Genomic DNA, 27877 nt, shown 5'->3' on the forward strand with positions numbered 1-27877 from the left:
ATGTGCTTCGATGACCAGTGAGATCACAATCAATGGGATATTCAAACCATCATCAATGGAGTATTGGGATAGCATACGTAAGTTCAGAAAATCAAAATAACTTTTAAATGAGTACAGAACCCAAAACAGCAAGGTTAAAATATTAAACAGCAATTTTTACCCAAGTACGGTTGCTACCATACTTCAGCTGAATGTACAGTACTCTGACCCACAGCCTGAAGCAGCAACCTGCCTAGAAAAACCACCTCTTATCTACGATAATCAGCCTGGGAAGGCAGCCTTCAACTTTCAGAAAGCCAGATTGCCAGCTTTAGTACCAACCCAGGAAGCTAAACAGTAACTTCTCTGATAGGTGGCCCCAAATGGCCAGAACAAGATTAGTAACTCACAGCTGCCCTAATTGTTGTCCCTGCTTCCAATTTAGAACCAACCAGAGAAAGCCAGACATGGCTAGCCAATGACATAGGACGCCCTGCTTCTAAAAGGTCTACCTATAGCTTCTCCATGCACACAGCTTCCACTGAAGGCACACCTGAAGCCTTCCCTTCTTCCTTTATTTCTTTTTAAAAATATATTTCTATTGATTTCAGGAAGGAAGGGAGAGAAAGATAGAAACATCAATGGTGATAGAGAATCATGATCAGCTGCCTCCTGCACGCCCCACACTGGGGATGGGGCTCGCAACCCCGACATGTGCCCTGTCGGGGACTAGAACCGTGACTTCCTGGTTCATAGGTCCAAGCTCAACCACTGAGCCAGGCTGGCTGGGCGCCTTCCCTTCTTTCCACTATCAACCTCTCCCGCTCCTCTGCCAGCCTTTGAGTCTCTGCCAAAATGCAAGTGACGGGATAGCAAACTGAATAAAGTGCCTTTGCATTTGGGGTTGGTCTTCATTTATTTCCACATACCATAAAAAAAGAAAGAAAAGGAAAGAAAAACCAAAAGCAAAACCAAACAGGTCCTCCACCAGACAACTCAGCTCGATGAGTCCCGTCCTGGGGTGCGGCGATCCCCTCCAGGCAGGGACCTGGAAGACTAGGGAGGGGAGAGCATCCCGGGCACGCACCGCTGGGACAGCGAGGACAGGTGGTCGCGAGATTCTCTGGTTAGGAGTGGGCCCGCGGAGCGAGGGGACGGAAGTTAGGGGCGGGGACGCTGGCTACCTTCGCTCTCTCACGTGTCCGGGGCTGGGCGTCTCAGAGCCCCCGCGCAGTATGGGGGCAGCTTCTGCGCACGCTCTCCACGCACGCGCACTCTCAGACCGTCGGACTGAGTGACGTCACGTCCGCCGAGGGCTGCGCCAGACGCTGAGGCCCCGCGGTTTTCCTCTGCCCCGCGGGCCCGCTAGTGCCGCCGGGTCCCCAGGCCCGCCCCCACGTCGCCTGCCTGCCCACCCGCCGGTCAGCGCCCCTGGCCTGGTTTCCGCGGCCTCCCCCGGACCACTTGGTCTCAACCCGGGTTTCCACTACTAGAGGTGAAGCGCCATAGAGATGGGACGGGGTCTGCACGGTCGAGGGCAGGAATGCAGTTTGAAGTATTTCCTCCAAGAGGACGCCTGGTGCAGCCTGAAACTGGTTTCTGTAGACCACAGACACGTATCGCCGTGTAGCTGTTTGGATGCTTCTTTTAAATAAACCCCCAAATTCAATTAGGGTTTTAATGCTTTGGAATTTTGTCCTTAAAATAACATTTGGTCCCCAAAGCTGGAACCCTCTAGAATTTCTCATTTTAAGTGAATCCTAATCTTTCCTGTGATTGCATTGACTCAGCATATCTTTTTTATAAGGAAGACCTTAGCTGTGTGGAATTCAACCCTCCTGTGCCAGAATTTCTGAAACCTGAGGATTATGTTCTTTGCACTCACACTTGAAGCATTTGGGTTGGGCAGTACAATACTTCCATGGAAAATGCATTATATCCACTATATTCTTAAAACAGCAACCTAATTTGACCTTATCCTGATGACTTGCCATCAATCCTATGAAGGTTATTGTGAAAGAACCTAAGACTATTAAACTTTTTTAGTTCTGAAGAGAGATCATAAATTGTTATTCTATCTCAAACTTTATGCCATCACTTATCAACCAGCTACATTCCTGCCCCTCTTCAGGTTTATGATTTAATGCTGTTAAGCTTTATGGGTTTTGAATTTTGATAATTACCTTTGGTAGAATTGCATTTAAAGGAAAACTAAGTGAGGGACTTGCAGCTTTTTACTTTTTATAGCTTAGTTTTTTCATTTTTACAAAATGCCCATTTCAGAAAACACAACTAAGTAAAAGAAAATTTAAAATCATCTGGAATTCCACTACCTAAATAAAGATAACCATTGCTAACATTTCAGAATATAGTCTAATTTTTTAGTGCATAGTTTTATAAAATAAGAACCGAATCATAGTGTATATGTTTGGTAACACCTTTTGTATGACATCTTATCTTCCTATTCCGTTTTTTTCTTTGAACATGTGTTATGGCTAGGTGCTCTCATAAGTAAAATAGGACCCCTAGGCCTTGAGCCTTGTGCCATCTATTTTAGCAACTCAGGACACTCGTTTTATGTCTTGGTTTTTGGCCAAGGTGGATAGGTGAGGTGGTGGTAGAGTTGTGTGAAAGGAAAGATTTAATATTGAGTCCCATGCAAAGGCAGACAGTTTATTTTATCAGATTCACTGAAAAGTTGGAGAAAATCACTGTAAAGTTTTAATTCTTGGTTCTTTGTTTCTAAACTCCCTCCCCCCTTCTCCAAGAATGAAACATGACTGACGATTCTCAGAGAAACTTTCGTTCAGTATATTATGAGAAAGTGGGTTTTCGTGGAGTTGAAGAAAAGAAATCATTAGAAATTCTCCTAAAAGATGATCGTTTGGGTGAGTTTATAAGTAAATTTAAGCCTACTACTTCTCAGTCATCCCAAATGTTCTGAAATAAATGTTACCTGAAGGGGCATCCAGAGGTATTTGTTACTTGATGTATTTTTTAGTTATAGGATGACCACAGAATGGTGTGTGTGTGTGTGTGTGTGTGTATGGAGAAGTTATGGATTTTTCAAGTTTATATTTCTATTGAGACAGAATTAGATGGTTTTGAAAGGCCTCTTAAGAAGTCAATATTTTTTTCTCATGTTAGATCCACATATTTTCTTTTCTCAATTTTCAGAGGTGTCATCATAGCTTCTGGGTAATTTTACAACAACTTTTGCCATGATTTTCCTTTATGGAAATACTGAGACTGTATTATGTATTGACATTTTCGTTTCTTCCAGGCCAGTAATAATAAGGTCTGTTCTGTGGTTGACTAAAGTAAAATAAACTGAACCATAGTTAAAAATAGTACTTTACATGCATGCAGTGCTTTTAAAGTTTCAAAAACATTTCCCACCTGATCTTTGATCCTGGCTAGACAGTCTGTGCCTTAAGCATGTCTGGTATTGTCATTCTCATTTGACAAGCAGGGGAATTTAGATCCAGGACCAGTTGAGTGTGCTTTCCAGGAAAATGTGGGATTTGAGGGCTGACTATGCCACTCACTTGCTGTTAACTCAGCCAAGTGACTTAACTGCTTTGAGCTTCAGCTTTTGCATCTTTAAAACAAGAACTAGCCAACCAGCTTACAAGGTGAATTAAATGAAATAAATTCTATAAATAGTAACTACTGCTAATGTTATTGTAAATGTAGTAATATATGCAAAATATATTTCCTATGCTGTGAAACACTAACTGTTTTTAAATAACTAAAAACAAAGTATAGTAAGACAGTTGGTGGAACCTCTTTCTTACAATACTTTAACTTGTAAACAATGAAATGCACAGAAAGCTTCTAACTATTGTGTTTTTTCCTTCTTTAGATATTGAGAAACTTTGTACTTTTAGTCAAAGGTTTCCTCTCCCGTCCATGTACCGTGCATTGGTATGGAAGGTGCTTCTAGGTATGATACCAAGAGTTGGAAATTTATCGTCAAAAATGTTCATTTGTCATTGTATCAGTCAGAAAAAGGAAGAGTTACTGAATATTGGGCCCAATCTGAGGAGACTGAGTTCCTGCTCACTATGATTACCTTTAAGGAGGTGGCTTCAGTGGGAAAACATTAAATATTACTCCTGAGTGTCAGTTTATTAATGATAGAAGGGAAAGTAAAGTGTGTTCCTGAGACAAGGTGTGGGAAGAGCATTGTATTGGGAGAAATAACTGGTCTAGGCTTTGCTGTCAACCGGGTAACCTTGAGAAAGACTTAGCTAGGCCTCATTTTTTGCTAAATTGACTTTTCGGTTTTAGCTCTCAATTTGTCATTCCTGTGATTCCTAGCCATAGATGTATACTCATTAGAAGCCCAAATGAATTCAATTCCAGTGATGAGTGGCTAAAGAAGGAAAAGGGACCTTGCTCAGTGTCTGTGGAAGAAAAAGTATATCAGGTTCCACAAGTGACTGACGTTATTCCTTTTAGCCAAGGTCTTTTTTTCTTTCTTTAATTGCTGAGCCTGCTGAATATATACCACCCTTCTTTTCTTTCTTAAGATAAAAAAAGAAAATTTGCCTTGGCCTGTGTGGCTCAATTGGTTAGGTGTTGTCCTGTGCACCAGGAGGTTGCAGGTTTGATTCCTAGCCAGGGCACATGTATGGGTTGCTGGCTGGATCCTCAGTTCAGGGTGTGCGGGAGGCAAGTGATCAATGTCACACTCTCACATCGATGTTCCTCTCTCTCTCTGGAAATCGGTGGGCTATTCTGTAAAAAACATTAGAGTAATCCTAGAATTTCCCTGTGAGTTAAGTACCAGTATCCTGGTTTTGCACATGGGGAAAAGGATCGTGAGGCTAAATAACTAGTCTAAGGCCTTATAGCCTGTCAGTGGCAAAGGTAGGTTTTGAGTTCAGGTGTGTAGAGCCCGTTTGAAGGTAGGATAGATTACAGACCTTGTCTTTACAAAATGTACTGTATTTTCAGGCTTTGGCAATGCTTAGTCCTAAGTCTGACTACAAACCATTTCAGAAAGCACTGCATAATGACTTTTGTTATGCATCTTTGTACTTATATTTCTAGTAGGTCACTGTGTAATCTAAAAAATTAGTGACAGCTCTTTTTAGTTTTCCCCCCAGCATTTTTCTTAAATCTTAGTGTTTCCAGTAGTCATCCAAATAAGGATGCTTTTTAGATGGCAGTGTAGACATATCTATTTCTGTTGGGAAATACTATATGTCTTATCCTATCTAATAAAAGAGTAATATGCAAATTGATCATCACTCCAACACACAAGATGGCTGCCCCCATGTGGACACAAGATGGCCACCACAAGATGGCCAGCAGGGGAGGGCAGTTGGGAGGGACCAGGCCTGCAAGGGAGGGCAGTTGGGGGCGATCAAGCCTGCATGGGAGGGCAGTTAGGGGTGACCAGGCCGGCAGAGGAGGGAAGTCGGGGGCGACCGGGCCTGCAGGGAAGGGCAGTTGGGGACCCAGGCCTGCAGGGGAGAGCAGTTGGTAGGGACCAGGCCTGCAGGGGAGGGCAGTTGAGGGGGACCAGGCCTGCAGGGGAGGGCAGTTAGGGGTGACCAAGCCTGCAGGGGAGGGCAGTTAGGGGTGACCTGGCCTGCAGGGGAGGGCAGTTAGGGGCAATCAGGCTGGCAGGGGAGCAGTTAGGCATCAATCAGGCTGGCAGGGGAGTGGTTAGGGGGTGATTAGGCTGGCAGGCAGAAACGGTTAGGGGCAATCAGGAAGGCAGGCAGGCGAGCAGTTGGGAGCCCTCAGTCCTGGATTGTGAGAAGGATGTCCGACTGTCTGTTTAGGATCAGGCAGTCGGACATCTCTTGAGGGGTCCCAGATTGGAGAGAGTGCCTGCTGGGCTGAGGGACAACCCCCCATGCACGAATTTTGTGCACCAGGCCTCTAGTTAACTAATAATGCCAGTGGATTAATGGGAGAGGCACAGTTGTACTTTGTGACATTTCCCAAGTGCCAGGCTATCTGGCTTATTCTTCACCTGTGTTTCCCCCAGCTGTCTTTCTCAGGTAAATCTTTGTTGCTATTTTTGTGGTAGAGACACTGGGGGTTTAGGGCTGCCACACTGTGTAAGAGACAGGCTGACTCTTCCTGCATAGGCTGTGGATTACTCAGGGACCTTGTCATGCCCACTTCATGATATTATTTTAGGTAAATATCAGAAAAAGACTTTCTAGGACTAGGTCTTAGAAAACAAATGTGAAGATTGACATGGAACATTGTGTTGCCTTTAGTAGTATGATAAGAATTTAATTACACCTATTTAATCTGTATTGTTTTAGTCTAAATTTGGAGGACATTTTAGTCTATTTCTCTGGCTTTTCTGGAAGCCTGGCACAGAGCCCCATAACTAAGGTAAATAAAAATTTATGTCAGGAAAAAGAACATTTAAGCAAGTTTGGTTGTAGCATTAACATAGCATCATGTTAGCTAGAGTCCTTAAAACTCATCCAACTTTTGTTTCCCAGAATGTTCTTTAGAATACTGGATGTGCGGTGATTCCCATTTTTCTGCTGAAAAAGTGAAAGGAGATCAAATGAGTTGCTGATGGTTACCCACCAGTTAATTGTAGAGCTAGAATTCAAACCCAGGAACTTTGACTTCATAGTCTGTGCTGCTATGCCATTTGGTTAAGTTTAATGGGGCTGAAATAAATAAAGTAACATGTTTTTCTTTATAGCAAAATTTAGAGCCTTGAAAATTCATTGTCATCACTTTCCAAATCTATTTGACCATGGCACCGCACCCTTTTCTCATGAAGACTCTAGGACCTAGTGTCCTGCAAAGCATGTTTGGTGAAATGCTTACCCCTCCCATTGCCCATCCCTGACAGGTGAGGAAACGAGGGTCCAGGCCGACGTTCCTCAGAGTCCTGCTGTTAGACCTGGGGCTAGACCTTCTGTGTTCTTTACACTCTGTTTTCTCCATGCCATTTGTTTGTAAAAAAACACGTGGTTCTTGCTCCAAAGCTATCTCTAAGTGAGTTAATAAATATAAAATGGCATCAGAATGTAATGTATGGTGGTGGTGTCAGTGCAGATTAGAGATTTCTGTGGTCCTGAAGGTAGGATACATTGTGAGCAAGTTTTTTTTTTTTTTTTAAATATATTTTATTGATATCTTTACAGAGAGGAAGGGAGAGGGATAGAAAGCTAGAAACATCGATGAGAGAGAAACATCGATCAGCTGCCTCCTGCACACCCCCCACTGGGGATGTGCCCGCAGCCAAGGTACATGCCCTTGACCGGAATCGAACCCGGGACCCTTCAGTCCACAGGCCGACGCTCTATCCACTGAGCCAAACCGGTTTCGGCAATGAGCAAGTTTTAATTGTTGGGGAGAGAAGGATTTGATGGGTAATTGGTGGTTCTGAGATGAAGGGGGCTATATTGTCAGCTAGTGCTGCCATAACAGAATACTACAGATTGAGTGGCTTAAACAATTTATATTCTCATGGTTTTGGAGGCTGGGAAGTCCAAGGCCAAGTGCTAGCTGATTTGATTCCTGGTGAAGCCTCACTTCCTGGCTTCCAGTGGCCACCTGTGACATGGAACACCGGGGAGAAAGTTTCATGCCATGTCACTGTGTCTTCACATGGCAGAGCATAAGAGCGCTCTGGTATTTCTTTCTTTTCTGAGAAGGCACCAGCCCTAATGGATTAGGGCTCTACCCTTGTAACCTCATTTAACTTTACCTTCTTATAGGCCCTATTTCCAAATATAGTCACGTTGGGGATTAGGGCTTTCACATATGAATTTGAGGGGACACAAGCCAGTCCATAGCATGGGCCAAGTGGGGAAACTGGACATGGGCCTCCAGGAGCTCAGGCTGGCAGCCATAATTGAACTAAATCATTATAATTGATATGGTTATTATCTTGAATTTAGGTGACACACTTATTCAAGGGCTTTATGATGCCATTTCATTTCTCTTTTATATCAATGATACAGTTGCCATTCAAATATTGATGTTATTTAAAATTCTTTTATAGTGAGAATTTCTAAAAGAGAATCTATATGGATCTATATGGTAAATACTTGTGTGAGCTTTAGTTTAATTTTGATGGGTGGCTTCTTCTAGGATTCTCTTTAATGGAGGAGGGATTTGGATTGGTGTCTCAGTATTTTGTCCTTTATTTTTCTGGGTCTCTGTATAGGGATCCTGCCTCCACACCATGAGTCTCACACCCAGGTGATGATGTATCGTAAGGGGCAGTACTCGGATGTCCTTCATGCCCTGAAAGTTGTTCGCTTTGTCAGTGATGCCACACCTCAGGTTGAAGTCTATCTCCGCATGTATCAGCTGGAGTCTGGAAAGTTGCCTCGAAGTCCCTCCTTCCCCCTGGTTAGTGATACTTTTGTTCGACACTTAGCTCAACTCTACACTGTCCCATCTTGCCAGCCTTTGATTGCATCATGTTTTGCCTTAGAAACTTTCAATGGCTCCCCTTTGTCTATAGAATAAAAGCAACACATCTTTCCTTGACATTCATCTGAGCCCATCTGCCTAATTATTTCAAATACTATGTTTTATTTTGAAGTAATTTCAAACTTACAGAAAAATTGCAAGAATACTGTCAAGAATTCCCATGTACTCTTTACCCATGTTCCCCAGTCATCTATAATTTTGAACATTTGCTTTGTCATTTTTCCTATATATGTATACACTAGAGGCCTGGTGCATGAAATTTGTGCACTGGGGGTGGGGTTCCTCAGCCCGGCCTGTGCCCTCTTGCAGTCCGGGAGCCCTCGGGGGATGTCTGACTGCCATGGAGCGGGCCTAAGCTGGTGGTTGGATATCCTCAGCGCTGCTGCAGAGGTGGGAGAGGCTCCCGCCATCGCTGCTGTGCTTGCCAGCTGTGAGCCCGGCTCGGCTTCTGGCTGAGCGGCGCTCCCCCTGTGGGAGCACACTGACCACCAGGGTTTAGCTCCTGTGTTGAGCATCTGCCCCCTGGTGGTCAGTGTGCGTCATAGTAACCGGTCATTCTGCTGTTCGGTCGATTTGCATATTAGCCTTTTATTATATAGGATATTTTTTCTAAACCATCCTATATAATAAAAGGCTAATATGCAAATTGTCCCTTTGACTTCTAGTTTAACCAGGAGTTCAACCAGGGGGTGGGGCCAGCTGGCCAACTGCCCATGGCCCCTCCCACGGCCAGCCTCACCCCTGATCAGCCCCCACCCCGATCGGGGCGGGCCGGCCAGATCCCACCCGTGCATGAATTCGTGCACCGGGTCTCTAGTTTGAGAATAAGATGCAGACATGATATTGCATTACTTCAGATTCCTTCAGTGTATACTTCCTAAAGATAAGAACACTCCCCTAGCTAACTAAGAAGTTGACATTGATACAATATAAATATCTAATCTTCACACTTCATTCATATTTGACCCAGTGTTCCAATAATGCCCTTTATTAAAATAAACAGTAAAAGTTTCAATTCAGAACCTTTTCAGACTTTCCTATCAAACTTTTACCCACTAATTTTATGATTTGTTGATTTCAAAATTTTTAATGTTTTAACTATTCATTTAGAAATCATTTTAAACATAGAAAAAAGTTGCAAAAATAGTCTAGTGTTCCCATAGACCTTCATCTATCACCTCAAATGTTACATCTCACATACTGTAGTATAATTATCAAAACCAGAAAATTAGCATTGACACAACACTGTGAACTACTTGGTGGGCATTACTGATATTGTGCTGATTGTCTCACTGATGTCCTTCTTCTGGCCCTGGATTCCGTCTGGGATCACCCCTTTTTTTTTAATTTAATAAATCTTTATTGTTCAGATTATTATAATTGTTCCACTTTTTTCCCCCCATAGCTCCCCTCCACCCGGTTCCCACCCCACCCTCTGCCCTTACCTCCCCGCCACTGTCCTCATCCATAGGTGTACGATTTTTGTCCAGTCTCTTCCCGCGCCCCCCACACCCCTTTCCCCCCGAGAATAGTCAGTCCACTCCCTTTCTATGCCCCTGATTCTATTACATTCACCAGATTATTCTGTTCCTCAGGTTTTTAATTCACTTGATTTTTAGATTCACTTGTTGATAGATATGTATTTGTTGTTCATAATTTTTATCTTTACCTTTTTCTTCTTCTTCCTCTTCTTTAAGAATACCTTTCAGCATTTCATATAATGCTGGTTTGGTGTTGATGAACTCTGTTAGCTTTTTCTTATCTGTGAAGCTCTTTATCTGACCTTCAATTCTGAATAATAGCTTTGCTGGGTAGAGTAATCTTGGTTGTAGGTTCTTGCTATTCTTCACTTTGAATATTTCTTGCCACTCCCTTCTGGCCTGCATAGTTTCTGTTGAGAAATCAGCTGACAATGGTATGGGTGCTCCCTTGTAGGTAATTAACCGTTTTTCTCTTGCTGCTTTTAATATTCTCTCTTTGTCTTTTGCTCTTGGCATTTTAATTATGATGTGTCTTGGTGTGGTCCTCTTTGGATTCCTTTTGTTTGGGGTTCTGTGCGCTTCCTGGACTTGTAAGTCTATTTCTTTCACCAGGTGGGGGAAGTTTTCTGTCATTATTTCTTCCAATAGGTTTTCAGTATCTTGCTCTCTCTCTTCTTCTGGCACCCCCATAATTCGGATGTTGGTACGCTTGAAGTTGTCCCAGAGGCTCCTTACACTATCGTCATATTTTTGGATTCTTTTTTCTTTTTGCTTTTTTGGTTGAGTGTTTTTTGCTTCTTTGTATTTCAAATCTTTGACTTGAGTCTTGTGGTCCTCTAGTCTGCTGTTAGGTCTCTGTATAATATTTTTTATTTCAGTCAGTGTATGTTTCATTTCTAGTTGGTCTTTTTTCATATCCTTGAGGGTCTCACTAAATTTATTGGCCTTTTCTAGGAAATTCTTGAAAAACCTTATAACTGTGGTTTTAAACTCTATATCCTGTCGTTAGCTTTCCTCCATTTCTTTCATTTGTTTCTTTGTCTTTGCTTTTCGCTGCTTCCCTGAGTTGGTAGAGTAGCTTTGTGTGCTAGGTGTCCTATAGGGCCCAATGGCTCAGTCTCTCCAGTTACCTTGGTGCACACCCTTTGTGGACTGTGTGCACAGCCTTGTTGTAGTTAAGTCTTGATTGTTGTTGGTATCACTGGGAGGAATTGACCTCCAGGCCAGTTGCTGTGAGGATCAGCTGTGTCTACGCTGGGAGAACTTCTGTGCTGGAGACACCCTTATGAGACAAGACTTGCAAAATTGCAAAAGCCTCTATGCTCAGCTTGGATGGGGCGGAGTCTCAGGGCTGAGCAGACAGCCTTGGCTTCCCATCAGCCCTGCCCTATGAGGCCCCTGGGTCTCAGTGTCCCTCAGTAATCACTGCAAGCACCTCTGAGAGAAAGCTGCCCTCGAGTTTCGCCTGCTGCCAGATAGTGCAGTTTTTCCCCGATTGAGTCTGGGTTCCCAGAGTCTCGCCTGGAACTGGAGTTCAGCGCAGTCAGGAGCTTCCATCTCCCTCCTGCTTGAGAAAGCCAGCTGCGCACTCGGCAGTCAGTCCTCTCCGCGCACGTGCGTCTCAGGACCTCTGCCTTCCACAGCTCCCCTGAGTCTCAGTGTGCTTTTCTCTTTTCCTGACAGTCCAGATTCCCGCCGAATAAGTCTGGATTCCCAGAGTCTCGCCCGGAACTGGAGTTCAGCGCAGTCGGGAGCTTCCGTCTCCCTCCCGCTTGAGAAAGCCAGCCACGCACTCAGCCACCAGTCCTCTCCGCTTGCGCACATCTCCGTACCTCAGCCTTTTGCAGCTCCTCTGAGTCTCAATGTGCTTTTCTCTTTCTTCTAGTTGTAGAATTTTCACCCAGCCAGCTTTCCTGTGGTTCTGGATGGTGTCTGTTTTGTCTTTTAGTTGTAGCTTTGAAATTGTTGTGCGAGGCAGCAGTTTAGGTGTTTACCTATGCCGCCATCTTGGTTTCTGCGTCTGGGATCACCCTTTATATTTATTTCCATGTCTTCTTAGTCCCCTTTAATCTGGGACAGTTCTTCTGTCTTTCTTTGTACAAACTTTCATAACCTTGACATTTTTTAAGAGTACTGGGCAGTAGACCATTGCTCAGTTTGGGTTTGTCTGATGTTTCCTCATGATTAAAATCTGGTTTTGCATTTTTGGCAAAAGTATTATACTTAGTACTGTTGCTGCTAACTTTGATCACTTGGTGAAGGTGGTGTCTGCTAGCTTTCTCCAATGTAAAGTTACTATTTTTCTCATTATGATTAATAAGTAACTTCTGGGGAGAAAGTTTCATACTATGTAAATATCCAACCACTAATGATTTTTTCTTGAAACAATTTTTGCTGATTGCCAAAAAGTGATTTTCTCACTCCTTATTCCTTTTGCACTTATATGGAAGGTTTTCCCCTCTCCCTCGTTTATTTATTTATATCAGTATACTTTTATGTCTTTTTGAGAAGTCCCCATCATTTTGAGTATTTTCTTACTTTTTGGTACAAAAAGATATTCCAGGTTCATCTTGTGCTTTCCCTGTGTTCGACCTGGAATCTGCCACTTCACTCCCGTGGAGTGTGGTATTTAGAAACCAGGAATAGGGCACTAGATACACTCATTGTTCCTAGTGTATCATTGCTTCTAGGCTCTCTCAGCAGGTGCAAGGAAATATATGTGTGTACACACACATTCACATACATATTCACACACATCTGTGTATGTATGTACGTATCTATCTCAATATATTGAAAACCCTGAGTTCACACTAATACTTCCAAATACAATCCATTACCAAGTTTATTCTTGCCTTTACCCTTTCTGTCTTGTAAATTTTTCCTCTGACAGTTGCCAATACCCCCAGTATACTTACTTCTTTGCTTATTCCTCTGTAACCAACCCTGCCAGCCACCTCTGGCCCTGACACTCCTTGGCCTCAGCCCCACAGGCTCCAACCTGCTTGGTAAACTTCATCTTCGATAAACTCCTTACTCTAGTTACTTGGACTACTTGTTGTCTGAAAAGGGAAGAGATGGGGAAGAGGAAGAGTTCAGGCAAAGGAATGATTATAGGTCTTGAGCTTTGGCTATTTTAATGCAATTTGCAATTTATTTTAGGCACTTTAACAATTTTGGGGGTGAATTGTTCAAAATAGGGATTTGCCTGCAAGCTGTACTATCTGTAAAATTTATTCTATTCTTTTATTGCAGATTGCAACCTGCCACTATAGTGGTTTGAGCTTTGAATTATTCTTTCTTTTTTGAAGTTAATGGTTCCCATGGATGCCCATAGATCGCCATCTTTATTAAGTATATCAATGAATGGCCCTGGAAATCATTGGAACTCTTAACAAGTTTCTTTAAATTTTGCTTATCTTTGGCAAAATGAAGTTGGTAGTACTGCACAGGTTCTTAAAATATATGTCAAAGTAGGTTAGATTATTTATTAGTTCAAGAATGATAGGTTAATATTATACTATGTTAGTACAGTTTTGGTAATGTATTTAAAAATCTTTTTCTTGAATATTAATTTTTATTGCATGTAATATATTTAAAATCGTTTTTCTTGAAATATTGTTTATTGCATGTAACAGTATTATATTTAAAATCGTTTTTCTTGGAAAAAAAAAAAAGAATGATAGGTTATGGGTGTCACCTCCTCCCTGCTCGGCATGTCCATTCTTCAAGCCCAGACACCTCTATTGTATCTCAGGCAGATGTGCTGTGAGTGTTGGCGTTGGGCTCTATGCCACGGTTCCCTGCTCACCAAGCCCCTCTCAGCCTCATTTTCCTGATCCATTAATGAGAATGTGTGACAGTGCTTGGCACAGGGCCGGAAGTACGGTCAGTCAGGACATCGGTCCTCTTCCCTGGCCACATTCAGGAGCACCGAGCCCTGTGCCCGGTGCACAGTGCTAGTCCAAGAAAGGGGCTTCCTCCCTTTTCTTCTTCCTGTTCTCTCTTCCTCTCACAAGCTAGTTAATGTTTAGAAAAATGCATTTTCTACAATTCTGTTACTTGACATTTTATAGAATATTAATAGGTTGAAAGAGCGCCTAAACTGAAGTACTTTTATTAGAATAGGAATTTTGATTTAACTTGGAACTTCTTAGGAGAATAGAAAGATACTTTTAGTTTCTTTTTTAACATTAAAATCACTGAGCTCTTAAATCCTAGATGAAAATGTATTTTCATGTAAGATATGGTGTTTGGAAACAAAATTTCGAACAGATTTTCAACAGATTTCACTTTTTATAGGATTTCTTTGTTGAAGTTTCCTTGAGGGTTTACTTTCATGTTTTGAGTCTTGACACGAAAGTTTGAGAAATGCCATTCTTCTGAATCCTAACATGCTGATTCGAGGGACATTTTAACGTTTTAGGTGCTTAAAGATAGAACAAAATTCTAAAGGTCTATATGAACACTTTGAAATAAAGAAAATGCTTTCTTAGTCCTTTCCAAGCCAGTTAGTTTTTGGAAATTGCCTTATTGACAAATGTCTCCAGTTATTATGTGTGCTGTGTAGCACATTGTTTTGAAAGAAATGCTCCTCAGCACCGAGAATGTTTTTGGGTGGAGAGAATCAGCACCTTCTGGCGTGTGCTGATGGATGCTTTTATGGACAGCCTTGGCGTTAGAAGCTGGAAAACCTCCGAGTGCAGCCCGAGCCTGGCGCTCATTACTAGCACGCGTTTCCATAGATTTCTGTGGTCGCTCATTCTCACCTCCTCCTTGCTCCTCTCCTTAGTGAAGGACTGGGTGCTTTTTGGTTCCACTTTGACTTATTAATGCAGCCTCTTCAAAGTTTAGGGGGTAAATTTTCATTTTTATCAAAGAAATGTTTATTCCTCTCTGCTCCCTCCCTCTTGAGATTTATTACTAATCTTTCAGAAGCCAGAAGATGAAGTGTTTCTTGCCATTGCTAAGGCCATGGAAGAGATGGTGGAAGATAGTGTCGACTGTTACTGGATCACCCGATGCTTTGTGAACCAGTTGAACAACAAGTACCGGGACTCTCTACCCCAGCTGGTAAGGGACGCTTTTTTGGCTGTTGGTGGGGAGGGGCGGGGAGAGAGGGGGGTGAGCAGTGGTACTGGGAATCTTAGGGAAATACTCTAACCCAGTGGTCGGCAAACTGCAGCTCTGTTGACTAATGAGTTTGCCGACCACTGCTCTAACCTCTTGGTGCTGCTACAATTAGGAGTAGACCCCCTCTAGTAGGAGTCAGCACGTGTTTTCTGTAAAAGGCCAGGTAGTAATGCTTTCCAGCTTGGCGAGCCAGATTGTCTCTGTGTCTCTATTGCAGTCATTCAGCTCTGCTGTTGTCACACAGAAGCAGCTGTGGACACTGCATAAAGGAAAGGTCATGGCTGGATTTGGCAGCTGCAGGTCACAGTTTGCCCACTCCTGCTCTATAGTATTCCTTATGCTGGTCTAGAATCCACTGGCTTTATCTAGAATTTTCCCTCTGTATGAGGTAAGGTTTAAGTTTGGCTGCACATAATAGGCAGACCCCAAAACAAGCCTTATTGTTTTCTTTCCTGTAACTAGAAGTACAGAGGCAAGGCAGTTCAGAGCTGACGCCCCAGCACCACGGTCTCAGTAGGGACCCAGACTTCTGCCTGCTGCAGCGTGCTCAGGTGCGATCCTTCCTCTTGGGCTCACCAGGTGGATGCTGCAGAGACAGTGGTGACATCTCGGCAGGCAACAAGGGCAAGTTGAAGAAAAAAGCACAGGAACACAAGGGGCAAGGCCGTCAGGCCTGTCCTTCTGTAACAGACTTTCCTTCTGCATGTCAGTCAGTGGAGGACAGTGTTGCCCGTCCCCGTCTGCAGCGGAGGCTGGGAAATGTGCTTTTATCTAACCGGACACACTGGGCCCTCTCATTAACACAGGATTCTGTCTGCTGTGCTCTCACTTGGGAATCCAGAGAACCGAATGGCATTTACTTCATCTGCATAAGCCAGTGGGCCTTTGCCATTCTCTTTGTCGTTTCTTTCCTTATTTCTCTCATTATAAAAATGAATCTGTCTTTTTTTTTTTTAAATAATTGAGTTGTTTTATTTGAAAGTTCTGTTGAAGCAGCCACTGTGACTTGGGTTGCAGGGCCCGAGGAGGGGCACCACGGATGAGCCCTGTGGCTCACTGCTCCAACTGAGTCAGTCAGCAGGGTAGCTGGCCACGCCTTCAGCTTTGGAGAGCACTGTACAAGAGAGGGTTTTAAATATTTAAATTAAGTAAAATATGATTTTTGGAATCTAAAAATTTAATTCATTTAGTTTATTACAATGAAAATAATTTAAGCATGGCATTGGAGCATCTGTAAATATAATGTTGCCTCATTAAATCAAGATGCCCAAATTATTCCATGATTTAATTCGCCTTCTTATTATTGGAGTAAATTCAGTAACATTTTGAAAGGTTCTTTTAAAAAATTCATCTTTTATTTTTGATAACACAAGTAGCAGACAAATATATTCTTGAAGTATTAAACAATCTAAATGAATCCTGTGTTCCCATAGATATGTGACACAGTACCTCTTCATCTTCCATTTTCTAAGAAGTAAACCCTGTTATCAGTTTTATGTGTATTCTTCTACACTATTTTATGTACATTAGGATGGATGTGTGTGTGTGCATGTGTGCATATACACACATATGATATATATTTACATATATAAATATTTATAAAAACATAAATATTACCCACTGCTCATATAACCCTGCAACTTATTTATTTAAATATGTTTTTATTATTGATTTTTAGCAACAGAGGAAGGGAAAGAGAGAGAGAGAAACATTGATGTGAGAGGGTAACATGTCAGCTGCTCATGCCCCCTACTGGAGATTGAGGCCTCAACCTAGGCATGTGCTCTGACAGATAATTGAACCTGCGATCTCTTGGTGCATGGGATGATGCTCAGCCAACTCAGCCACATGTGGGCCAAGGCCCTACACTTTATTTTTAATTTAATGTCTTGGAGGCTTTCCAAGTTAGTACAGATAGATCAGCAGTTTTCAGCCCTGAATTCCTATTAGTACCATATGGGAGTTTTTAAAAATGTCCTCTATGCAGACCAATTAAGCAAGAATCTCTGGGGGTGGGGCCCCAGAATTGTAATTTTTCAAAAGCTCCAGGTGATTCTGAAGTTTGGCTCAGGTTGAGAGCTACTCATTTAGAACCAGTGTTTTTTTATGTTCTTGTAGTATTTTTTGTTAAGAATTTGCCATAATTTACCATAAGAGGTCCATGCTGACCTTCAACATGCCCTTGTCCATGTTCCTTTGTGTATGTCTGTGCGTATTTCTCTAGGAGGGGTTACCTATAAGGGGAGTGTGCACTTGAAGGAGAGACACATTTAAAATTTTAACTGCCAGGTTGTTCACCAGACCAATTTTGCTTCCTCCAAGAGATTATGAGATTTCCTGTTTTCCACTCCATTGACAGTACTTGATAGTATCTATCTCTTAAATTTTTGTTAATCTGATAGTGACATGGTACCCATTTTATTTTGCATATCTTCATTTTTCTACTGAAGTTGAGCAGCTTTAAATATCTACTGGTCATTTTTATTTATCCACCTTTTTTATTACATTGTTTGGGTCCTTTTTCCTTTGTAAGAGTTAACGATAACTCTGGACGTTTATCATTTGTCTGTTACACATGTTGAAAATATTTTTAAGTTTTGATACAGTTGGATTTGTCAATATTTTTCTCTTGGTTTTTTTTTGTATCTTATTTAGGAAGCTCTTTCTAACCTCAAAATTAAAAAAGTTTTGTTTTTTCAGTTGCCCTCAGTAAGAAATTTACTTGTTTTTTAAAAAAAAATTTGACAGGTTTATTTATATTGTTATAAAGTTGAACTGCTGAAACGTGTTCACTGAAACATTTGACTTGCTTTAATGATTTATGTCTCCACATTTATATTACAAGAACTCACACACAAATGAAAGTGGGAAAACTGTCTTGCTTGTACTGCAACCCAAGTGTCTGGCATGGGCCCTAAGCATACAGTAGGGGCTCACTGAGTAGCTGCTAGATGAACAGATGAATGAGTAGATGAATGGATGGTTGGGTAGATGGGTGAGTAGGTATCTAAGTTTAATATAAATTCCTCTCAGGGTAGTTAAGTCTCTTTTTGGTCAGGTTTTGCCTTCTATTGATGAGGTATGCTTTATTTTCTCCATAAAGTAAGAATTTAGGGTCATAGAAACATTGTAAATAACCTAAAACTATTATATGTAAAATCTAATAATCACATGTACCATTTGCTAAGTACTAAAATTTCAGGTAATATAAACGTTATCTCCTTCCACTAAAAAAAAGCATATAAATATACAATTTCTGTTCACCCTCTTCCTTAGAATTAGCAGTAGCACATGATACCCATCTTTCTTCATCCTGCTGTTTTCACTTGATATATATAGGAAGTCATGCCATAATAGTATAGAGAGACATTCCTTATTCCTTCTCATGGCTGCATACTACTCCACTGTGTGTATATATGCTTGTTTATTCAACCCATCCTCTATTATTGGCTATTTGGGATGTTTCCTGTTTTTTACTATGATACAGTGTTATAGATCAGCGGTCAGCAACTGGTGGTCCAGGGACCACTGGTGATCCGTGAGGTCTGGAAGGTTGGTGACTGCTGTTATAGATAACTAGAGGCCCAGTGCACGAAATTCGTGTACGGGGGTGTGTGTCCCTCAGGCCAGCCTGCACCCTCTCCAATCTGGGACCCCTTGAGGGATGTCTGACTGCCCATTTAGGCCCGATCCCGGTAGGATCGGGCCTAAACGGGCAGTCAGACATCCCTCTCACAATCCAGGACTGCTGGCTCCCAACTGCTCGCCTGCCTGCCTTCCTGATTGCCCCTAACCGCTTCTGCCTGCCAGCCTGATCACCCCCTAACCACTCCCCTGCCAGCCTGTTTGCCCCTAACTGCCCTCCCCTGCAGGCTTGATCGCCCCCAACTGCCTTCCCCTGCAGGCCTGGTCACCCCTAACTGCCCTCCCCTGCAGGCCTGGTCCCTCCCAACTGCCCTCCCCTGCTGGCCTGATTGCCCACAACTGCCCTCCCTTGCAGACCTGGTCCCTCCCAACTGCCCTCCCTTGCCGGCCATCTTGTGGTGGCCATCTTGTGTCCACATGTGGGCAGCCATCTTTGACCACATGGGGGCAGCTATCTTGTGTGTTGGGGTGATGGTCAATTTGCATATTACTCTTTTATTAGATAGGATAGTTTTGTGTGTACATCTTTTCATATATCTGCCAGTATACTTTTGGGATAGATTCCCTAGAAATGGATTGACTGATCAAAGGGTAATGCATATGTTACTTTGCTAGACATATTCATATTACTCTTCATAAAGCTAACACTCTTTTGCATCCTCATGACTAACGGATGAGAGTGCCTGTTTCCCACAGCCTTGCCAACATGGTATGCCATTCTTGCCATTCTGATAGGTGACAAACAATACCTCAGTGTAGTTTTAGGTTGCATTTCTTTTATTAACAGCATTGAGCATCTTTTCATATGGGTAAGAGCCATTTGCATTTTTTTTCTATATAATTTGTGGATTTTTTTCTTTTCTATTTTTAGAAATTCTCTTTAATTAGGGTATTCATCCTTTAAGGTTGTTTGTTAATCTGGGAAAATGCCCACAATATGTTGAATACAAAGAGCAAAGTGCTGAATTATATATTCAGGGTGAGTTCAACTGATAAAAGAAAAGTGTGTATGGAATGTATATAGGAAAACAATTGAATGCTGTACAACCTAAATATTATCACTAGTTATCTTTGGGTAGTGTGATTATAAGTGATCTTTATGTCCTTCTTTATTCTCCTGTATTTTCCTTTTTTTGTTTTGTTTTATTAATCCTCACCCAAGTATATTCTTTCCATTGATCTTTAGAGAGAGTGGAAGGGAGGGGGAGAGACAGAAAGAAACACCAACGTGAGACTCACATCAACTGGTTGCCTCCCAAACAGGCCCCAACTGGGGCCTGGGATTGAGCCTGCCCTTGACTAGAATTGAACCCAGAACCCTTCAGTCCACAGGCTGATGCTCTAACTGCTGAGCCAAACTGGTTAGGGCTATTCTCTCCTGTATGTTCAAGATTTCTTATAATAAGCATATTATAAATCAGGAAATATAACAGGGGTCCTCAAACTTTTTAAACAGGGGGCCAGTTCACTGTCCCTCAGACAGTTGGAGGGCCGGACTATAGTTTAAAAAAAAACTATGAACAAATTCCTGTGCGCACTGTGGGCCCGGGACGAGTCGGCTGCTAAGCAGGACAGGCAGCGGCACCCGGCGGGCCGGATAAATGTCCTCGGTGGGCCGCATGTGGCCTGCGGGCTGTAGTTTGAGGATCCCTGCTTTAGAAGAATTTAAGACTAGCAAAAGATGTACATTGAGTTATTATCAAGATGTTGATTAATACATTTCAAAATTTCATTTAATTCCAATATTTATTCATTCAATAGTTATATATTGAGTACTTATAATGCCAAGTAATGTTCTAGATACTTGAGAACTAGCTGTGAGCAAAACAGATACGGCCCCTGCCCTCATTGAGCTTATAGTCTGATAAGGAAAAAGACAATAAATAGTTTTAGATCTTCACTCATCTATATTTTGTTTGTTATTTGTATTACCTTTTAGAAGAAATTTTCTTTTCTGTGAGGCGTAATATATAAATGTGTTTGTGTGTGTTTTCACCCATGTTACTTCGTGGAAAAAGCATACCTACATGCCACTGGCAGGACCTATCAAAATTCTAGAATAGAGTTTCAGAGGTGAAAGGCTAGAGCAGGAGCCCTCTGGCAATTTGTACTTAGAGAAAAGCTCCTGGTTTGGGGAGCTGTGTGGGGTGTTCTTGAGAAGCTCTAGGAAATGTTAAGTAGGAGAGGTAAGGTGGATAAATAGAAAAGGTTAGAGATCCTCTGAACGAGAGAGGGGAGAACTGGACCAGATATTAATACGCGGGTCCACTGGGTGAACTCCTGTGCATTCTGTGGGCCAGCTAAAGCCGGGGTCAGGATTCCCAGTTGGGTGTGCCCACATCCTGTGGTTATCCCCATCATAGCTTTATTACAGTGTGTTCCAGTTACCTCTTTCCTGGGCTCTGTAAGCTCCTCAAAGGCAGGGACATGACCTTATCTTTTCTTTTATTCCCTGTATGTAGCAGTGTCTGGTTATAATGGACACAGTGGGGTTTTGAGTCACCTCTTTGGCAGAAGCATAGAGATGCAGGTATTTAGTACAATAAACATTTGCATGCACTTGGTGATAAGGTTGTGCTTTTCCAGATAGGGAGTATAGATGTTAGGGTTTAGCCCTTCAGCCCATTTGTAGCCAGTGGACCTTAAATAGAGCAGCGTGGGCCAGCGGATGGGGCCTGGTCTGGGGAGCCAGCTTTGTTAGCCTCTCCATAGAGTTGGCTGCTGCTCAGCCTTATGTGGGAGAGGCTACCAATCCAGGCACTGTGTTTCCCCTGCGGTATTCCTCTGATGACTGAGAGTTCTCACGCACATTTTGTTGGGTACAGAGCTCCTCTGGACATTCCTGGTGGCTGAACCTCCTTGGCATGGTGCACAGTGGCACTCAGCACATATGTGGTCAGTGACCCATGGGCCCTTTTCATCTCCAGCTCTTTTTCTGATTCTTTCTAGTTCTTGCTCCCACTTCATTCCCATTCTATTTCTCTGGTCCTCTCTCTCCTTCTCCCCCTTTTCCTAGAGCAGCCAGGAACATCTAGATCAGTGGTTCTCAACCTTTCTAATGCCGCGACCCTTTAATACAGTTCCTCATGTTGTGGTGACCCCCAACCATAAAATTATTTTCGTTGCTACTTCATAACTATAATTTTGCTACTGTTAATGAATTATAAATGTAAATATCTGTGTTTTCTGATGGTCTTAGGCTCTACAGCAGCGGTTCTCAACCTGTAGGTCGTGACCCACAGGTTGAGAACCGCTAGCAGGGTCGCCTAAGACCATCGGAAAACACAGATATTTACATTACGATTCACAACAGTAGCAAAATTACAGTTAGGAAGTAGCAACGAAAATAATTTTATGGTTGGGGGTCACCACAACATGAGGAACTGTATTAAAGGGTCGCGGCATTAGAAAGGTTGAGAACCACTGATCTAGGGCCTTTCTAAGCTCCCCAGAACAATTGAATTTTGCTTTGGACTTTTGCCTTAGGCCAGAGGTCGGCAAACTCATTAGTCAACAGAGAGGCAAACCGCGGCTCGCGAGCAGCATGTGGCTCGCAAGCCGCGGTTTGCCGACCACTGCCTTGGGACGTTGAATCTGGTTAGGGCAATTAACATTAGGGTGACCAGCTGTTCACTTGCCTGGGACTGTCCTGGGAAACCCCTCAGTCCGATGGGTAGTGGCTCCGGATATGCTGACTTGGGAAGCTCTGCATCACCAGTGACTTGGATGATTCTGAAATTTTGGTTCCTAGCACTTCCTTGCATTCATCACGTATGTTTTTTCTTCATAGGCTGTAAGAGTGGGTAATGTTATGTCACGGGAAGTGAGTAATCTCTTCCTGTTTCATCACTAGCCAAAGGCTTTTGAACAGTACTTGAATCTGGAGGACAGCAGGCTGCTGAGTCACCTGAAGATGTGTTCTGCAGTGTCCAGACTGCCTTATGATCTCTGGTTCAAGAGGTGCTTCGCAGGGTGCTTGCCCGAATCCAGTTTACAGAGGCAAGTTTTTCTTTCAAACGTACTGAAGCTGGAGTCGGAGAAGAATCCTGGTTTTCATGTGATCATCCCTCACAATATAAATTTGCTCTAGAACGACACAGTAATTTAAAGCTAACTTCTCTAGTAGCTAACATAACAACACATGATTCTGTTTGTTATATATATAATAATATTAATATTAATTTAATAGTAACAAATTTATTACAAATATTAGAATACTGTATACAATTATAAAAATTGAGGGTCCTCAATATGTCAGATAATGTATAATATTTACATCTGAAACCGTCTCCAGGAGTTTATAATGGCACAGCCTTTTCTTTTCCAGGAGTGTGGTGAGTCCTAATCAAGAGAAAATATTGGTACTTTTTAGTTTCATCAGGACATCGTGAAAGTGGCTGAAGGCAGTCAAGATTTGAGACTCAAACACAGTGTCCCTAAGTTTAATGAAAGCACTAGTTTCAGACGTGTCGTTAGGGTTATTTTGGAGGCCTGGCCCTTCCCCTCCACGGTGTTAGTTATACTGTAACTGCAAAGAGAGGGAACACAGAGAGCGTTACAGGACAATACATGGCTAAGCAGAGAGTGCAGTACCAACTTTAAGAGTTGTAGGAATTATCAGAGTAATTATTTTAGAGTGATTGCAGGTCAATAACTAGCTCCTTAACGCCAGTGGAGAAGTTGAAGGAATTTGAACCACTGGAAAATGAAATTGAATTTATCTCATGTCATATGCTTCTTTTGTTTTTCCTTAATGTGATATGGTTATAGTAGCATTACAAAATATTGTGAAAGCTCAGCTTTGGTTTAGGATTCCCTTGCCTCCTTGAAGCCGTCAGTGTGAAGCATTAGGGAATGGGCATTGGGTAGATTCCTAGCAGAGCAAATACATTTCAGTGACCATTCCTTTCAAATGACTGATATATTTTGTTGTTTTTTGATGATTTCATTATGGCTCTTCTGTGAAGCTTATACTTAAAAAGGAATGATTTGATTTAATTTTGTAATTTGAGATGTCTAGGTAAACAAATTTTAACCTCACCTAATTTGATTGTACATCTCTTCATTTTTGTAGGGTTTGGGATAAAGTTGTAAGTGGATCCTGTAAGATCCTAGTTTTTGTAGCAGTGGAAATTTTATTAACCTTTAAACTAAAAGTAATGGCATTGAACAATTCAGAGAAGATAACAAAGTTTCTAGAAAATGTAAGTATGCTTCATTTTATTTCATTTTGAATCCAGAAAGGAAGTCTGTTTAGCAAGCCAGATTTTCCTATTCATTAAATTATTTCAGGGAAATAACACAGTATATTTTTACATTATAAGCAACAGATTTCCCCTTGAAACCGTGTATCTTACAGTTGTTCAGTGGATTATAGTTTGCGTCTTCTGTTTGGGGGATGATGGCCTGAGCAGCGAGACTGTCCCTGTGACTGTGTGCACTCTGCCCGGTGGGGCTGCTGCGAGGCCTGCGAGGAAAGGGAGGGGTGAGAGCTGTCACTTTAGGATGAGTCATCCTCGCTAATGGAAGAGGAGTCCTGGTGTTTGGGGGATTTTGTAAGCCCTTTCATTTCTGTTACCATCGCTGTTGGAATCCCAGTTGGGTTTGTTAATGTGCTTAAGTATAAACTTAGTGCGTGTTGGGAAAGGTCTAAAGGAATCAGCTTCTCTCTCTGTGTATCTCAGAATACCTTTAACCAGGCAAGAGGCAGAAGTAAGGAGGCTTATTATGCCTGGAGGAATTTCACTGGATCCAAAATCTGTTCTTTTATTTTTATCAGTCAGTATTACCATTTGAACACTGGTCCAGTAAATGATAAGTACTACAGGAATGTCTGTTGAATAAATTACTCACATTATAATAATTAATGGCTAATAGTGCCAGGGCTGTGGTAAGTGTTTTTCATAGATTATTTTATGTAATCCTGTAACAGCCCTATGCAGTGGGCCTACCATCTGCCCCATTTTAGGGATAGGATCTGAACCCACGTAGCGTAGGTAACCTGCCCAGGTGCACACAGCTTAGTGGGCAGTGCAGGTTTTGAGCCGGGCCGTCTGAGTTCCTAGCATGTCCTCAGGTGGCCTGTGAAACAAAGATCCCGGCAGCAGCCTTTTATGTGATCACTTTCTGGAAACCAGTGAGAACTCCTTTGAAGTAAGGTTTATGCACAATGAGAGAGGGAGAGGCTGAAGTTATAAGCACTGAAACCTCATGAAAACTGGTTTGCTTGTTCACAGATTCCTCAGGACAGCTCAGATGCAATTGTGAGCAAGGCCATCGACTTGTGGCACAAACACTGTGGGACCCCAGTACATTCAGCCTGAATGCCGTGGACAGCCCTCCAGGCCTGCACTAAATGTTCTTTGTGGGACTGGTCCAAGCCGATTGAAACAGGATTCTTCCTTTGGTGCTCAAAGTGTAATTGCTTTTCCAGTAAAATTATATAATTAAGATGTCTGGGATGCTGTGCTGTGGAGCAGCATCTTTTGGTTGCACAGATGTACAAAATTCCACTCTGAATACAATTTAGAGGTTGTTGGAGTTTCTAAGCAGTCAGTGGAGGCGGGAGGGGGGGTGGGGGGTGGGGAGGGGTAGGTGCTTTAACAAGCAGTGCATGACCACACCCTGCCCTGCTTCTCCCTAATTAGCACCAAGCCAGTGACCTGCTAAGGTCTATTTCTGGAATAAAGAATAACTTCCTTTTGTTCACAACTCTGAGTCGGCTTTTGTTGATGTAGCACTTGTTTAAATCTAAGCTGACTGCTTTCTGAGGCTTCATTTTGCTAAGTAGATTTAAATGAAGGACTTGAATTTTTTTTCCTCTTTGTCCCATTTGTAGTGAAACAGATACTGAACAAAATATGTCTAAATTTTCCTCCCAGGAGACAGAATATTGGTTGATATTTTGCTGGCCTCATGCTTTTCCCTGATGGGTCATTAAGTGTTGGGTGGGCTTCGGGGAGCACTGCCACCCAGAATAGGAGTGGGGGGAACAGCAGGTTCGGGTTAATAGCTGATGACCCAGGCCCTGTGGTGCCACATAATGGCAGCTGTTCACTGGACAGTGGCAGGCTCTGGGACTGTGTTTAAGACCCATTCAGCTATCAGACATGCAGGAGCCTGAGTGGGGAGCTGGATTCCTCACCCCACCCCACCCAAAAGACCATGCATTTATGGAGTTACAAATCTGAGCAATCAGTCCTCCTTAATGTGTGAAGTAACTGTCAAAAATGAGTTCAGAGCAGCCTGAGTTGTTAACCAGTGTGTCTCTCTGAATAGTAGCATAACTAAGAGTATTTAAGGTGTGTTGTTTTTTTTTTAACTTTCATCTGGGGATATGTTTTTATTGATTTGAGAGAGAGAGAGAGAGAGAAACATTGATTGATTGCCTCCCATATGCACTCCCACTGGGGATCAAACCTGAAACCCGTGTATGTGCCCTGACTGGGAATCGAACCCGTGACTTTTGGTGTACAGGATGATGCTCCAATCAACTCAGCCACCTGGCCAGGGCCTAAGAGTATTTAATTTTTTAAAGCAACAATAAAGAAATACACTCAGATTGGGGGACATCTGTAATACTATCAACAATTAAATTAAATTTAAAAAAGAAATATGCCTTCTTAGATATAACACAGATACAATATAAAGCTTACTTACATTGTGTTATTCCTACACTAGGGGCCCAATGCACGAATTTGTCCACCTTGAAAGGAACTGTGGGCCGCGAGGCTGCAGTGGGCACAAGGGTGGGTCTCAGCCCATCCTCCATGCCCCCGCCTGGCCCCTCCCACCGTAACCCTCCCCCCTGCCCCCCTCCCACCCCATCTGCCGGCAGCCCCACTCCCGCCACTGCCACTCCCACACACTGAGGGTGCTGAGTGATTGGGGCCGGTGCTAGCAGCGGGTGCGAGCAGGGCTGGTGCTGGCAGTGGGTGTGAGCGGAGCCGGTGCCGGCAGTGGGTGCGAGAGGTGGTTGCCAGTCCCAATCGTCTCTCAGGAGCAGGGGGAGATGGAGAAGCCCTAATGGGTAATCAGGGCCAGCAGCCGCTGCTCACACCTGCTACAGCTGCTCATACCTGCTGATGGCGCCAAACGATCAGGGCCGGCGCCAGGTGCCAGCAGTGGGTGTGAGCGACAGCTCTGGTACCAGCAGCGGGTGCAAGCAGGGCTGGTGGGACCGCAGTGTGCAGGAGCAAAGAATTTTCAGCAACCACCAGTGGCTCGCCCCGATGACAGGGACCAGTGCCCCGCCTTGGTCTGGCCTCCTTGCTCACCTGCTCCACCATCCCGCCATGTTCCACGCGCGCCCCCTGCTGGCCAGTGTACGTCATAGTGACCAGTTGTTCTGTTGTTCCTATTTGCATATTAGGGCTTTATATATATAGATTACCTTTGGCCTATTTGCATATTAGGGCTTTATATATAGAGATTACCTTTATATTACAATTAAACTATAAGGTTCATTTTAAAAAAATACACTCAGAAGAAACCCTCTTAAAGCCACTGCTGCCTACAGTTAATGCTTTCACTTTATTCATTGATTCCTCTGCCCTGAAGGACTTTCAGTCCAGTTAGGGATGTAAGAAAAAAGCACGAGGGAATTCCTGCTCCAGTGTCTGCTCTCTGGTGATCTTGGGGGATATGTGAAATTCAAAGAGACGTCATAAAGCAATAATCATTTTATGTCTGTTTAATTTATGCACCACATATCATTTTTATAAGTAGTCAAATAGAGATTAGAAAGTTAGGTGATGTTAATGTATCTCTATTACAGAAAAAGGAGAAAAAAAGAATTAGCCATCTCTCAACAAGGGGATAATTTCAAAATTTTTGATCCTGCTTATGTCTAAATGCTGGGAGAAGACTAGTATGTCCGAAGGGAAGGGTGGGAGGCAGGGGCGACCGGGGGCTGTTGGTGGGGAGGAAGCTGAAGGACTGAGTGTGGGTCTGCACAATCGGGGGAGGGTCTGGGGGACCTGGAAGGGGGGACCGCTGCTGTGCTGCTGAGGAATTGGAGCACAAGCACTGTGTGCTGCAGGTGGGCCTGCACACCTTCGGCAGAGCCTTTCTGGCTACAGGGTGTCGGTGGGAATTATTTTTTAAGTGAGTCATTCTGAAACCATCAAGAGAATTTTCTTTATTAGAAAACTAAGTGCTTCTCCTCAGGAGGAGGGTTTTTAAAGGCACACTGTGAGGACAGT

At 42.9% G+C, this 27877-nt stretch overlaps 1 protein-coding gene across 1 annotated transcript; it reads left to right on the forward strand.

The window, feature by feature from the left end:
• Positions 1–1266: 1266 nt before the first annotated feature.
• On the forward strand, positions 1267–26276 carry TBC1D7 (TBC1 domain family member 7). The gene is made up of 8 exons (XM_080654782.1): positions 1267–1474; positions 2748–2867; positions 3845–3925; positions 8147–8334; positions 14832–14969; positions 22528–22673; positions 23749–23878; positions 24911–26276. Exons 2-8 carry the CDS (start codon positions 2756–2758, stop codon positions 24995–24997), a joined length of 882 nt encoding a protein of 293 aa, XP_080510908.1. The 5' UTR covers positions 1267–1474; positions 2748–2755; the 3' UTR covers positions 24998–26276.
• Positions 26277–27877: the final 1601 nt, after the last annotated feature.

The sequence above is a fragment of the Plecotus auritus genome (assembly GCF_963455305.1).
Source record: "Plecotus auritus genome assembly, chromosome: 2".
NCBI classification, from domain to species: domain Eukaryota; kingdom Metazoa; phylum Chordata; class Mammalia; order Chiroptera; family Vespertilionidae; genus Plecotus; species Plecotus auritus.

Bases quoted from the DNA above. Each gene is read 5' to 3' on its own strand.
- TBC1D7 (XM_080654782.1), top strand. From the start codon at position 2,756: ATGACTGACGATTCTCAGAGAAACTTTCGTTCAGTATATTATGAGAAA. The intron at 22,674-23,748 runs GCAAGTTTTTCT...TCATTTTTGTAG, and splicing joins CCCGAATCCAGTTTACAGAG to GGTTTGGGATAAAGTTGTAA. The intron at 23,879-24,910 runs GTAAGTATGCTT...GCTTGTTCACAG, and splicing joins TAACAAAGTTTCTAGAAAAT to ATTCCTCAGGACAGCTCAGA.